This window comes from Cygnus olor, chromosome 10 (genome assembly GCF_009769625.2).
Source record: "Cygnus olor isolate bCygOlo1 chromosome 10, bCygOlo1.pri.v2, whole genome shotgun sequence".
Taxonomy (NCBI): domain Eukaryota; kingdom Metazoa; phylum Chordata; class Aves; order Anseriformes; family Anatidae; genus Cygnus; species Cygnus olor.
This window is the reverse complement of record NC_049178.1, coordinates 7,559,164-7,573,219: the sequence shown is the minus strand read 5'-3', so window position 1 is coordinate 7,573,219 and position 14,056 is coordinate 7,559,164. Positions and strand designations below refer to the sequence as shown.

The 14,056-nt window shown below is 40.6% G+C and overlaps 1 protein-coding gene across 14 annotated transcripts in view; it reads left to right on the top strand.

Moving 5' to 3' along the window:
• Nucleotides 1–11,008, top strand: part of PBRM1 (polybromo 1) — a 64,175-nt gene extending 53,167 nt beyond the window's left edge. For 8 of the 14 annotated variants that reach the window (XM_040569258.1, XM_040569253.1, XM_040569254.1 and 5 more), the window contains 5 exons: nt 728–886; nt 4,687–4,842; nt 7,077–7,147; nt 8,420–8,636; nt 8,986–11,008. In XM_040569258.1, coding sequence (XP_040425192.1) covers nt 728–886; nt 4,687–4,842; nt 7,077–7,147; nt 8,420–8,636; nt 8,986–9,158 — 776 coding nt within the window. In that variant the 3' untranslated portion in view covers nt 9,159–11,008. Of the gene's footprint in view, nt 1–727; nt 887–4,686; nt 4,843–7,076; nt 7,148–8,419; nt 8,637–8,985 lie in introns of those variants that run through there. The other 6 variants (XM_040569265.1, XM_040569261.1, XM_040569264.1 and 3 more) reach the window with 3 other exon arrangements.
• Nucleotides 11,009–14,056: the final 3,048 nt, after the last annotated feature.

Below are 14,056 nucleotides of genomic sequence, written 5' to 3'. Positions count from 1 at the left end.
CAACAGAAAGAGGCAAAAGAAAAATATTTTTGCTTCACCAAACTGCTGCTTGTTATGTTCCAAACACTAAGGACCTATCTACACTAGGGAAAAACTTTGCAAGTGCTTCCCAACTTTGCCACTGCTTTTCAGCTGCATCAGTAATAAAAAAATGAACAAATAAACCCCAAAAATGCAACAACAAGAAAAGAAGTGGGGAGCCCAGGAAGAAACGGGCCACCACTGGCAGTGCTGCCTGCTATTTGCGTCTTGTTTTAGGGCACGTCTGAGACAGGGTGCTCAAAATTCCTGTCTGTGTGAGAGCTGCTGGCCTTGGCTGGGACTGGTTTAGCTGAGCCAGTGGTGTCAAAGAGGGAACGTTTTGCCATGTTCTCCTAGTGCGGACTGAGCCTAGTGCTGGACTGCTGCTTCATGTTGGTAACACTGGTGTTATTATCCAATTTGTTCTTTGACTTTCTAAATTTTTATTTTATTATTATTTTTTATTATTATTTTATTTTTTTAGAAAAAGATAAAACTTTGTGGACTATTTTTCATGCAAGGTTCTCTAAAAGTCTTAGCTGCAGCCACATGAAATCAAATCATATGCTGTATACAAAGATTCATCTGTTCTACTTTATATTTGACTAAACTATGCCAGTGTTTGACTAGTCCTTTTTAATGAACAGATAATATTTTGAAATTCTGGGTTACAAAACAGAACTGAAAATCTAAAATACTTTTACAGAGCGGGCAGCTAAAGTTGCTGAGCAGCAGGAGAGAGAGCGAGCAGCACAGCAGCAGAATCCCTCCCCCCGGGCAGGCACTCCTGTCGGGGCTCTTATGGGGGTGGTGCCGCCACCAACACCAATGGGGATGCTCAATCAGCAGTTGACACCCGTTGCAGGTAAAACGTAGGAGCTATGACCATTTTTTCCTCATCCACTATATCAACCCCCTTCATAACTCTGAACACTCTCTTGGGTCACTTTGTTCTTGCGGAAGAAAAGGCTCAACCTCTTCAGTCTTTCTTCATGATGACTATACATAGCCTCAGCAGTGGGCTGGCAGTCCCACGTTACGTGCTCCACTAGTGAGTAGTCTGTTGAAAGCGCAGAGAAAGGCTCCTCCTCAGGCGGTAGGCCTGTTCTGTTTGTGTGCAGTCGTGTTTATTCGCTCTGCTTTGCCGAGGTCACGTTTAGCCCTGCTGTGGCAGGAGGGGAGGGAGCTGAGTACTCTTCTAGTGCATGTGGCACCAGTGGAAGTGGTAAAGCAGGAGGCAAATGACTTTTTTTTTAATTGTCAGGGAGGTGAGAGGCAAACAGAAATCCAAACCAGGCTTTAAATCCAAGCACAAGAATTGCTAGTTGGATATAAGTGTTGTAGTCTAGGTTCTAGTGTCATTGCAAATACAAGTACAAAATCCCAACATTACTGTTTTTATCAGGTGATTTTCAGACCAGTTTAGAGAACTCTTCCACGTGGTCCCTGTTGCTGGGTGCTGTGTTCATTGCCAGTCATAGTCTGACCTGAGTTCACAGGCAGCGTGCTCAGAAGTATCTCCAGATCAGATCTGAAGAGTCTTTTATGGGAATCAGCCTTACATCTGTGAGAGAACAAATTAGGTCTGACCTGATAGTTTGTTCTCCTTCCCCCGTTTCTGGTTAGCAATAGCTGGGTAGCTTCAGTCAAAGTCAAAATAGTGCTGAGTAGGTAAAAATGAATATTTGGAGGTTTGGTGTGTTTATTTTTTTTGTTTAGTTTTGGCTTTGTTTTGTTTGTTTTAAATTTCCCTTATGGCATTCCAGTTATTCTGTTTACTCTTTTGTCATTTTTCTTTTTCTATGTCTTTCAGGCTGTGGCCATGCTTAGAGCTGACAGCCTGAAGTGTTTTTCGTCACAGTCTCTAAAACATTTTTCAGAAAATAGGTTGCATGGATGTTTAGACAGAAGGCGCATTCCTTGTTTAGTTCATGGTCTCCAGATTACAAAGCATTTGTTTACACTGAATTGCATATTTCTTTTGGTTGTTCTTTTGTTTATTTTTTTTTAAACTTTGTTCTTTGAACACCTTGTAGATTTCTGTCTTGCAGTGATGATTTTTCTGAACAGTTTGCAGTTGGTGAATGTGTGTGCACATCTTTGTGCATATATTTTAAAAAAAAAAAAAACAACTCCAGCACTAGTCTTCTTTGTGAGTAATCTACTTCAATCCAGAATGCATAGAAATGTCATCATCTCGTGGTTGTTTTTTCTTGATTTGGTTCTTGTTTTTTGGTATTGTGTTGCTTTTCCATTTTTTTTGGAGGTAGGTATTGATAGGCAGTAATACTTTTATTAACACTTTCTTAAAAGTTTTCCAACAGCTGGGCTTTCAGCAAACCACACGTGTTACCTTCCTTCCTGTGGCAGCCTCCTCAAAAGCATACCTCTGTTCAAGACCATCATCTTACAGTTCACCCTCTTAGGTCTCTTTACTCTGTCATTGTGAAATACTTCATTAAGTGGATGATCAAGTGGTTCTTTATCAACTCTTGCTGTTTTTTTTCCTGTTTTGAAAAATGCATCTTCCTTCTTTTGGTTTCCACAAGTCTTACTTGGAAGTGCCTTACTCCTCCATCTTTAAGCCATGGAAAGCATTCAGTTGCTTTTCTCTGTTTTAGAGAACTTCATCACTTGTTTATGGCCCACAGGTACAAGAAAACTGGATACCTTTTTGAGATATATTTTCTCTTAGTGCACAGTGCTCTAGTTGCTTTTAAATTCAGGTGTTACAAAAGCTTATTTAAACTTCTATTGTTGTAGTAAAAAAAAAAAGTGGAGGGGGGAGAGAGTAAATTGAAAGAGTAAATAACAGCTGTGGGAGCTGAAAATAGTTTGCCCAAGTTTACTAGTTTAAAATCAAAATGGTAAGTCACGTATGGGGTATGAAAGCGGCTGTACTTAGAAACTTGGGATGAGCTACAAGAACTGGCTTCTCATGGACACCTGTCTACAGTGTTACTATTCCAGTCAGCTGTTATGTATTTTGTTTGGAAATGTAGAAATGAGCTTTTGCGATTGACAAGGGTGGGCTTGTTTTGTTGGAGGTTTGTTTTTGCTTTGTGGTGTTGTTTTTTTGTTTTTTTTTTCTTTAAAAGCTTCAGAATTGTTTATAAGTGAACTGAAGATGTGATTGCTGCTTGGGGTGCAGTGGAAGTACCAGGCAGTAGCTACAGTGAAAGCCTGTTATTCTAGGGATAGGTCTGTTATTTTCCTCTTTTACTTCTCCCATTAGGAATACGGATTTCACTGTGTTGATAAAGAGGTACAGATAATTTCTAGATATTTGAAATAGGTACCAAAGAGCTGTTTAGTAAGTGCTGATCTAGGTGTCCTGTGTATTCAGAAGAAGATGAAGGTTTTACGAAGTTCAGTTCTTTGCTCAATGTAAAGCTGTGAAATTTCAGGTTCCTCACCTTTGTAACTCTCCTGAGCAGGTGACAAATTCAGCTTGTGTGTTGGAGCTGCTTAAGGTGTTTCGATCCTGAGGTCACAACAGCTTTGATGAGAAAATGTTCAGGCAGAGCTGACGTTGAGTTTCTGGCCAGCTTTATTCCAGAAATCTCTGTTCTGAAAGTTTCTTTTATGAGTTACTTGGAGCGTGGCAAAGATTCAGTAAGTGGTTTCTTGGAACAGGTTACAGAAACTCCAGCAATTTTACGTTTCTAAACTTACCTTTTATCTCACGACCTGCTTCTGTCCCCTATCATCTTTCCATTGTCTTTCCAACACCCTTCCTTGGTTCTCTGACAACACATTCATTAAAAGCATAGCAAATAAGCAAGAAAACAGGCAAGTTAAGTTCTAGGGCCTACCACGGTGCAGATGCTTTGTGTAGGTTCACTTAACAGACAGTGACAAACATGAGCCCAAGCCAGAACAAACTGTCCTCTTCCGCCACGTGCAGAAAACTAACATTTTGAGCAGCACGATATCATCTTGGTTGCATCTTTGTTTTCCTTATTAAGACACTTTGAAAACGTTGAGAATGAAATTCAGTGAGGGACCGTATGTGCTCCTTGTAGACCCTTTTACTGCAGTCAGATGTGGAGAGCGTAAGCCACTGCAGCCCAGCAAGCATATCCAGTGCTGTCAGGTTTAAAGTTTTAGTTATTTCTTAAATTCATACTGAAGATGGTTTTATAAAAACCGCTCATGTCAGTACCTTTAGTTTTAAGTATATGAATGTTCTAGGACTTCTAAAAGTTAATTTTGCATATGCACTGCATAAACATGTATAGATGTTTACTTTTTCCAGTCAAGTTTGGTCTCCAGGGTAGCCCACGAAGTAGGGCTGCTGGTGAAGCTTGTGTAGTTAGCGTTGTGTTCGTAATCTGTATGCAGATGGCAGAGCTTTAAGCTGTGTTAAAATTGCTTGCGTTAGTAACATTTAATTGCGGCTGAATTTACTCCTTGTGTTAACATGTCTCAATATTCAGCATTTATTGCCCCATGAGAAACATACAGATACGCTAAATACTAATTCATCAAAAGTGTAGCATTTCATATTTATAACTTTATTTTTGTTCATTTTTGCAAGATACTAATTGTAGTATCGTCTTGCTGTACTAAAGGTGCTTTTTTTTTGTGGATAGTGCATGTCTTACTGTGTAGATCATACTGCATGTTATTGATGCATGTTTGAAATTTGTTGTGTCCTTCAAGGCATGATAAGTGGCTATCCACCGGTGCTGCCACCTTTGCAGGGCCCAGTTGATGGCATTGTTAGCATGGGCAGCATGCAGCCACTTCACCCAGGGGTGCCCCCACCCCACCAACTTCCGCCAGGTATGCCAGGCATCCCAGGCATCCCACCACCCGGTAAGAATGTCATCCTCATTCACTCCTTGTTTCATTTTCATGTACTTGCCGTTTAACCAGTTGTTACAGAAATTATCTGCAGCTTGTTTTGGTCATAGCGTAATTGTTTGATTGTGTCTGAACATGGCAGGTTTTTAGCCGCAGCGTGCACAGCGTACTGCTGAATGTATGGGGTGCATGCAGAGCGTTTCCATTGGCGCAACACACGTCCAGTACACCAGCAGCAAAAAGGTTACTGGCGAAATGTGATGCTGCTCCAGCAGTGGTTCTGCTCCAGTTAAAAAAAACAAACAACAACAACAAAAACAACAACAAAAAATGACAACTGTGCACGAGCTTATCAGAAGTCTGAAAAATTGAAATCAGCCAGTTCACATCCTTATTTCATTTGAACAGCATCTTTCCACTCCCTCCCTTATTCAAGTGAAATCAATGACTTTCAAATGAAATTTGAAATGAAATTTATTGGTCTCGTTCCTTACTGAACTCTTTTTCAGTGTAGGAGGAAAAATGTTCACCTGCCCTCTCGTCCTGTTTTCTGTGGATTTTTTTCAGTTTTTACCCCTGCTAACTTGTGGCTGTTTAAAAGACACGCATCTGATATGTTCAGCTGTTTGAACAAGCTGTGGACAAAAGCGGTCTCATTTGTCTCTCCTACCCCATTTGCAACTGTGTTTATCAGAAGCTCTGTTGGGACTTTACGTAAATTGTTGTGGTGATTTGTTGTTGTTTGCTTGCTTGCCTTTTTTTTTTAAATCCATCAGTGTTAGGTGTGCAGTTTGCATCATTGCTGATGTGTAAGATTCACCATAATGTCATGTAGAGGGAGTAGGAAAACAGCAGCGTGAGCTTGCCTCCGACTCACCAGGACAGTGACATTGAAGCACACAACAGCAGCATACAAATGTTTGGGAGGTGAACCCAGGACAACGCATTTCTTTGAAGAATGTTTCCAACTGGAGAAACGGGCTGTGTGTACGATGTATAAAACTGAGAGAACTTGGCTAAGGAAAAAAAAAAAAAATAATAATGCCCAGGAGTGGAGGACCACACGTGAAGTGGTGCTAAATCAGGCTGGGTGGGCTAAGGGTCAATGAAGCCCTAATACTGGAAAGGGGAGGGTGCCCTCCTCCAAACCTATCTGCTTTGTACCAAAAAAAAATCTGTACTGTATTCCACAACTTGCCTCATCAGTGTTTTTCCCAACTTCTGACCTGCTGTTAGTACAGATGCATTTAAAATGGAGGCTGTAATCAAACAGAAAACTGATTAGATATATGCTTTAGTGTGCAAAATGCAGTGACACGTCTTCTGATCACTGGTATGGAAATCCGCACGCAAATTAAACCCTTGCGAAGACCATAATTATTGTGCAGCTTTTCAAATGAATGACTGTGTAAAATGGCATGAAAAGAAAAGCAGCAACATATGTAACTGTTTTTTTGGTTTGTTTTTTCTTTTTTTTTTCTTTTTTATTGTTGTTATTTGATTTATTTTTTGTTTGGTTATGGTTTTTGTTTTGGGGTTTTTCTTTTTTTTTCTTTGACCAAAGCATCTGTATAGAAAATAGCAGGAACTGCATGACTCATTCAGATTTGTATGTGGGTGGTATCTGCTATATTCTGTGCCACTTCATGTAGTTAGGAAAAAAAAAAACAAAACTAACTATTTTTTTCCTCCAAATGTTATCTGTTTCATATATATAGGACTATTTAAGCTTAACCTGCAAGTGGTGTTTTATATTAGTGAGATATTACAGAATTTTTGTAATGTCTTGGCTTTCTTCCTGCTATGAATGTGTTTTATAAAATTGAACACAAGGAAATGTTACTAAAGCAAAACAGCTTTTCCTTTTTTATTTTTCTTTTTTGTTTGTTTATTTTTAAGGATTCCAGGAAGTTTCTGTTCAGCCAAAGGTGCATATTATAAACTAAAGGATGTAGTTAGGCAATCCCTAAGTAACATGGAAAAAAATAATTTTGCATTTCTTTAGTTAAATGAATTCAAGGGGCCACATATTAATGTTGGGTAGTTGTCTTGTCTTTTTTTTTTTTTCCTTCATTCAGAAATTTCTGAAGTGTTTTGTTTTTTTATTGGGGGAGAGTGGGGTATTTAAATGTTTTTAAAATAGCTTTAAGCAATGATATCCGAGTATAAATTTGATTATAGAAGACCAAATAGGTATTTCTCACTGCTCTGAAATAAGACTAATTGTTTTATATTTTGGAATATAGGTGTTATAGGCCAAAATGTGTCCCCCATGGTAGGCACTCCAGCACCCGGAGCAAGTCCGTTTGGACAGCAGGTGAGTCATTTTTGCATTATTTATGAGGCTCTAAGGCTTTGAATTAGCATTTAAATGGGATCTCAGTTAAGACATGTAACGAATGCACATAGCCTTTCCCAGGGAGAACATAAATTCCAAATGTACACTGATGTATTTAGAACCAGTTAATATCTTACACTCAGAATATATGTTTGTATTTCTTGGTTGAATTTTTATTACGCTAATTAGGTTCTGCCTAGTGGGATAAGCCCTGCAGTATAAGCAAGACTGTGTTTTTCTTTTTTTTTTCTTTCTTCTGAACTAGTACAAGTAATTTTAACACACTGTTAAACCAGTGATAATTTAGGTTTTGCATGCTTTGTTGATGCAGTGCAGCTGCTTTTGCACTTCCTCAGCCATTTCTCAGCTAAGTGGGTAAAAGCAGTTTTGCTTGCTCCCAGATTTCACAAACCAGCAAAGCAGATGCTTGTTGGCAGTTCAGAACCTGGGGGTTTGGATGCCAGTGATGATCAGATGTTCCTTCTCAATGTGGTACAGATGAATACAGATGAAAGGTTCAGCACACTTGAAATTGTATTGACTAAACATTTGCATTATAAAGAGAAACATGATTTTGGCCAGGGGGTATAAAGAAACTCAGAAGTGGAGTAGAGTATGTGTGCTGTGACACTGAGTTATTCCAGACCATAGGTCATCTTTGTTAAGAGTTCTGAGAACTGCTGGTTAATCACAACAGCTGGGGTTCTTCTGTGTGTCAGGGATTTCTGCGTGACTGTGATGTTAGCCTGACTGCAATTAGGTTTGGTTTTTTTTTTGGTAGAAGCATCGTAATGAAGAAGGGAAGATTCATTTTAATAGAACATTTAAATATTTTAATGTACATTTTAATAGAAGCAGGGATCAGGGTGGATTTGTGTTAGATGTTGTAGAGGTACCTAAAGCGAGATTAAACCCTACACTTTGCACGTCACAGGTTTTGTGGTCAAGTGTGGGAGAACATGAAATAAAAAGGAGGAAAAACAGCAGTTAAGGGTAATATGAGAGAGGAGAAATGGTGGTAGTAATGAGAACATGTTTGTTGTTAAATATGGTCCGTTCATACATCTTCTCTCTGTGCATCTCAGTGACCTCCCCAGGTAACCGTGGCCAAAGTGGGTTGTCTTCCAGTGAAATTTTCTTTGTGCCTTCAGTTATAACCAAAACTCCATTGTATGAGGATGATCTGATGCACAGATGTGAACTGGCTTCCCTGCAGTTCCCCTAGATCTCTCCGTTGCTTTGTTGTTGCAGATAGGAATCCTTGGCCCTCCAGGACAGCAGGCGCCCCCTCCGTATCCAGGCCAGAGCCCAGCAAGTCAGCCGGTCATGCAGCAGCCCTCAACTCCCATGTTTGTCTCCCCTCCACCAAAGACACAAAGGCTTCTTCATTCTGAAGCCTATCTGAAATACATCGAGGGACTTAGTGCTGAATCAAATAGCATCAGCAAGTGGGACCAGACCCTTGCAGGTAAGGCTTTTGACACGCAGCGGAATGTTTCCATACAGAAACACTTTTTTGTAACCGTTAATATTTTTGGCTTTTATGGAAAATGCTAAATTAGTCTGCTGCTTACTTAATAAAATGTACACATGCAAGTAATTGTTAAACTGACAGACTAACTATATGTTATTAGTGGGCTAATTCCATTGATGCTGTATAAATCTAATTATGAGTTCTATGGGTTCAAATACTGGGGGGTAAAAGAAATACTGTGGAGTTACATTCTCCTTCTTTCCTGAAAAATTGTGGTGAATATCAAAGGCGAGGCAAATTTATCAAAGTCAGTAGATAATTGGGCTGTTTCTTAACCTTTCAGCGCGAAGGCGAGATATCCACTTATCAAAAGAACAAGAGAGCCGTCTCCCGTCACACTGGTTGAAAAGTAAAGGGGCTCACACCACCATGGCTGATGCGTTATGGCGTCTTCGAGACCTGATGCTACGAGACACCCTCAATATCCGTCAGGCATACAATATAGAAAATGTTTAGTTGCATTATTGCTTCTTTCTTTGATACCGGCATATAAGGAGTTTTGTGGAACAATAGCTGTTTTAGTTACTGGGTGGGGAGAGATAACCAACAATAATTTGTATTGCATTTTACTGTACATTGCAAGACCATTTTTATATAAGGACACTTTTAATAAGCATATTTCACTTTTTGTTATATTAAGTTGATTAATTTTGTTATATTGATAATTATATCAATATTGATATATCAACATATCAATATTGATATATTGATTAATTTTGTTATATTAAGTTGTGTTTGTTATATTAAGTTGATCAAATACACGGATTTTTGCATATGTTTCCTTTGTTTGAAAGGCGATTTCATAATTGGTTAACTGTAGTCAAGGATTCATCTTTCTTATACTTTATTGCTGAGAATCTGATGCCATTGTTTTTATATAAAAGAAGAAAAATAGAAAACAAAGTATTTACAGATTGGTACAATGGAATGTGAAGTTAGTCATAGTTTACATCCTAGAGGAAAGTGTGTGCATGTGCTTGTGTGTGCTAGCCACTTCCGGCAGAAATCTCAGTTGGATGTGAACAGGGAAGATCTCTTTGAAAGAAGCTAAAGGTAAGGTGTGCGTTGACACTAGAGCAAAATTACATTTCAAGTCAATATCAAGGCAGCTGAATGGGCCGCAGCGATCGTGGAAGTGCTAGCGCGGACAGGACAAAGCTGTCTTGACTGCTAGTGTTGTCCAATCCTGTCCAGTTATTTAATTGTGTAGCCAAGGCCATTATGATTCTAAATCGGTAACGGCATACCTGTGCTGGGCATGCCCGTGGGAGGTGAAACGCTTCATCTGCCATGACCTGTTCTGGGGGTTCTGTGATGCCCTAACGCTGAGCAGAGAAGGCAAAGCTGCTTCCCGCTGCAATTCAGTCTGCAGGTGTGAGGGGCCAGAACTTTGAACCAGTTCAGGTCTTGGAAGGTAAGTTAGAGGAGAAGCTGAGTTCTTTTGTTAGTGGAGTAACTTGATGCTTTTAAATTCACACACATTCTGTTAATGATTGGGCATTATGTTTTTCTATGCTCTAAGTGTATTGATTCACGTTAATGAAAGTTTTGCAATGCAAAACTTGAAATTGGACACACAAACCTAACTTTATAATAGTACTGTATGCGTAACTTCAACATACCTAGTACATCGGAGAAATAGAGTACCCGCATTGCAGCCTTCAGAGGGTTTTTGGTTTAGTTTTTTAGCAAAGTAAGGTGTGTATAGACTCCTCTTGCCAAATTTCAGGGTTGTGACTGCCTTCTGCTGAAGACTTAACTGTCCTTGTAACTAACCAACCTTTTGGACTGCAAAGCTATTTGCTTGAAAGTAAATGCTTTCACATACTTGACTGTAGAAAAAGAATAATTTTGGGTTGCATTAAATAAGTGGGAAGGTGATACTAATTTGAAAGAAATTGTTGGTAGGAACACGGTTACTGCAACTCAGTCCAAAAGAATAACTTTTTTTTTTTTCTTCTGAGAGAGTGGAAAATAGATTAATCTAGGACCGGTATTTTCATAAACCAGTTGAAGATGACTAATAATTATTTGTTCTCTTCCTCAGTCCCCTTCCATGAGAAAATTCACTGTTTGTGTAAAAAAAAAAAAAAAAAAATTGATGTTGGTGACTTTTTTTTTCAGCGTATGTTTTCAGACCTGGTTAGTCCATGCTTGGCTATTCATTAGACCTTGTACTCCCGAAAGTTAAGCTGATAACCAGGTGTATAACATGTATGTACCATCACTTTGTTTACCTGAGTCTTTTTAATTTGAATAAAAATAGTTTGCAAAGTGTTTTGGATTAAACAGGTTTGAGTGTCCCATCAAGACTTTTGTTAGGATTTTATTTCAAGTAATTCTGGCAGTTGCTGATCCAGATTTGTTGGAGTCCTTGGTATGTGCATGGATGTATGTGGGTAAAGAATCCTTTTTATATTGTCCTGTGTGCTGCAAGGCATGTCTGGTAGGTGACAAGAACAGTGAAGTTGGAGGGGAAAAAAAAGCCAGAAGAAGGATGAACGAACTGTAGTAAGCTTTGAAAAAATACATGGTGGACTGGGAACAAGCTGAGTAGAGGTGATAAGATTCAGTCAGTTCCAATTGCCTCCGCAGTAGTTGCTTTGAAAATAAACAGCAAGCCTTATTTTCATGCTGGAAGCTAACCTCGTTCAGGACTGTCTTTTATGTAGCTGGATAATGAAGGAAATTTAAAAAATAATGTGGAAAAAGCGTCTCTTACCCAGTAAAATTACAAAACAAGATGGAAATCTTCTTTAATAACACCAATGGCAAGAAAAATTAAGTGATAGTGACCTCGTATATCTTGAGGTGCCTCTGACATATGATTCACAAAGAGCTATTTAAGCAACCAGAACAGATACCGTTATATTTAACTAACATGCATTAATGTCTTGGACCCAGGGGATAAACACAGCCTCTCATGCAGGCTGCCAGCTTTACAGAACTTCCACCCTTCTGAAACCTGATGGTGCAGTTCCACTGAGAATTCTAATCATTGTTCACATTTTATTTGCTCAATTTGAGATGCTGAAGATCATCTGTAGATATACGTAGCCCTCTATCAGCAGCAGGAGCACTAAATGGGAGCAGTATTTCAAAATGCTCGAGTACTTCTAACATCAAGAAATGGGATCTGCTTCAATGGCACGTGAAATATTCTGATCAGTAATCTTTGTATTCTTTTTGTTTGCTGCATCTACCAGCAAGTCTAATTTGACTTGTCACACAAACAAACCAAACCAAAAACCCAGCTACTGCAGTGCACGAGGATCTGGTGGTCCTGGGTGAAGAGATTCCCAGTCTCCGGCGTTCCTTGGAGAAACTTCTCCAGCAATCCAGTGCAGAAGTCTAGCCCCCCAGCTTAACTTCCAGTAAAGGAGACAGCAGGAGAAATGTGAAAACAAAGGGAGGCAAAACCCCTGGGTTATGCAGCAGCACCAGTGAGTGGTTGGGTTTGGCTCTGGGTAAGCTCAGGGTGCTCTGCAGCCTGGGGACAAAAAATGGTGATGGGTGGTCATGAGGTCTGCAGTGGTCTCCACAGGGAGTGCCCAAATTCATTTTTCATCAGATGATTTAGGGAGGACTATAAATAATCCTCGTGCTTTGTGCCAAGCACAAGCAACCAATAAGGATTTAAGGAAACTCCTCAGGAAGTCACTGAATCACAGAATGGTAGGGATTGGAAGGGACCTTGAAAGATCACCTGGTCCAGTCTCACTGCCGGAGCAGGAACACCCAGATCAGGTCCCACAGGAGCACGTCCAGGTGGGTTTTGAACGTCTCCAGACAAAGAGACTCCCCAGCCCCCAGGCAGCCTGTTCCAGGAGGGAGAGGGCTGATGAACAGCTCCATGGTTTCCCCCAGGTCACTCGGTCAGCATGAGCCTGTCCCTTCTCTAGTGCTGGAGCGGTGGGCAGCATTGCTTAGTCCTAAGTATCGGGGTTTGTTTGCACATGACTGCTTTCAGCTGCTTTACCGCGTTGAATTTTTCCCTGCTTGACATCTAAATTGGCCTGACTTGCATAATCTGGAGAGCCTGCAGCACAAACGCTTTGCTTGTTCTCAAAATCTGTCTCTGTGGCTGCTGTGAAGGGAACACCCGAGGCTGCCGTTTGTAGATGTTGACCTGACACCAAGTGAACTCCCTGCGGACTGAAGAGACGTGCTCAACTCCAGAACTGGCAGGGGCTCAGCAGTACTTAAATTGAAAGCTGTGTTCCTGGCTACTCCTGCAGCATCTAACAGAAACATCGCTGTTTCCAGTGCTGGTCTGAGCTATGGAGGGTTGAAGAGTGAGTGTAGATTAAAACTGATCCTAAATCCCCATGTGTGCCCGCTACAGGAATGGGCTGGGACCAAGGTGCTCCAGCTACTCCGTTTCCAGTGTTAGAGATGGGCAAAATTGGAGAGCGCAGAAGGATCAGTGCTAGCAAGCATTGTGGAATTGGGAATGCAGTTCCAGAGCTCTAAATGTCAAGCTTCATCTCTCTGTCATCGCAGATCTGTTGCCTCGTGGCTGAAATGGTGTGATGCCAACTCAGAGAAGGATTTTACTCTTGCAGCGGTCGCAAAGATCAGCAACACCGAACTCCCTGACACCAACCTCCTCGTAAGTGACTGGCAGTCCTGCCTTGCTTTTTAAACTTAACTGGAGACACCTTAAGCTAAGTTCCAGACGTGCCTGGTGCTCTCAGCTGCAAATGGGAAACAGTGCCACAAAATAAGAAAGAGCTCTGACATGAAAAAACAGGCCTTGATTCACTGAGGTCGGTGAAACACACTCCTGCTATTATAGGAGTGCTATGGGAAGCCACAGGGAGAAGCGTTCACAGCAGGCTGAGCACTGAGAGGAAACTAGGGCACAAGGCTTCTTAAAACAACAACGATAGGGAAACCAAGAACCAGCAGGAAAGAGTTCCAAAAGGCTCGAAGAGCAAAGGCAGATGGAGCTAAAGCGCAACAATTTTCAAAATGTGGTTTTCTGTTAATGTTTCACTGTACGTGGTGCTACGGTCAGGATTTGTGGTAGTGGAATGATCGGTGAGTGCAAAAACAATCTTGTGCATGCCTGCGTGGACTTGGGCTCCACCTCAGAATCAAAGCCAAAAGTGAGGTTATTACTTATCAAATAAACGTTCCCCTCCCCCCCCAGTACTTCCTTTGCTGTCCACTCAGAGCATGGAGGGCATAGCCACATCTTCAGTTCTCTGCCAGTTCTTTTTTTGCCCGAGAACTCAGACAGCAATAGTTCTCCAGATCAAGTCCCTGGAAGGCACAGCACAAAGTTATGTGGGTACCTTCTACTTGCAAGTTGAGTAACCCCACTGTAAGATCATGTAAACAGACATTGT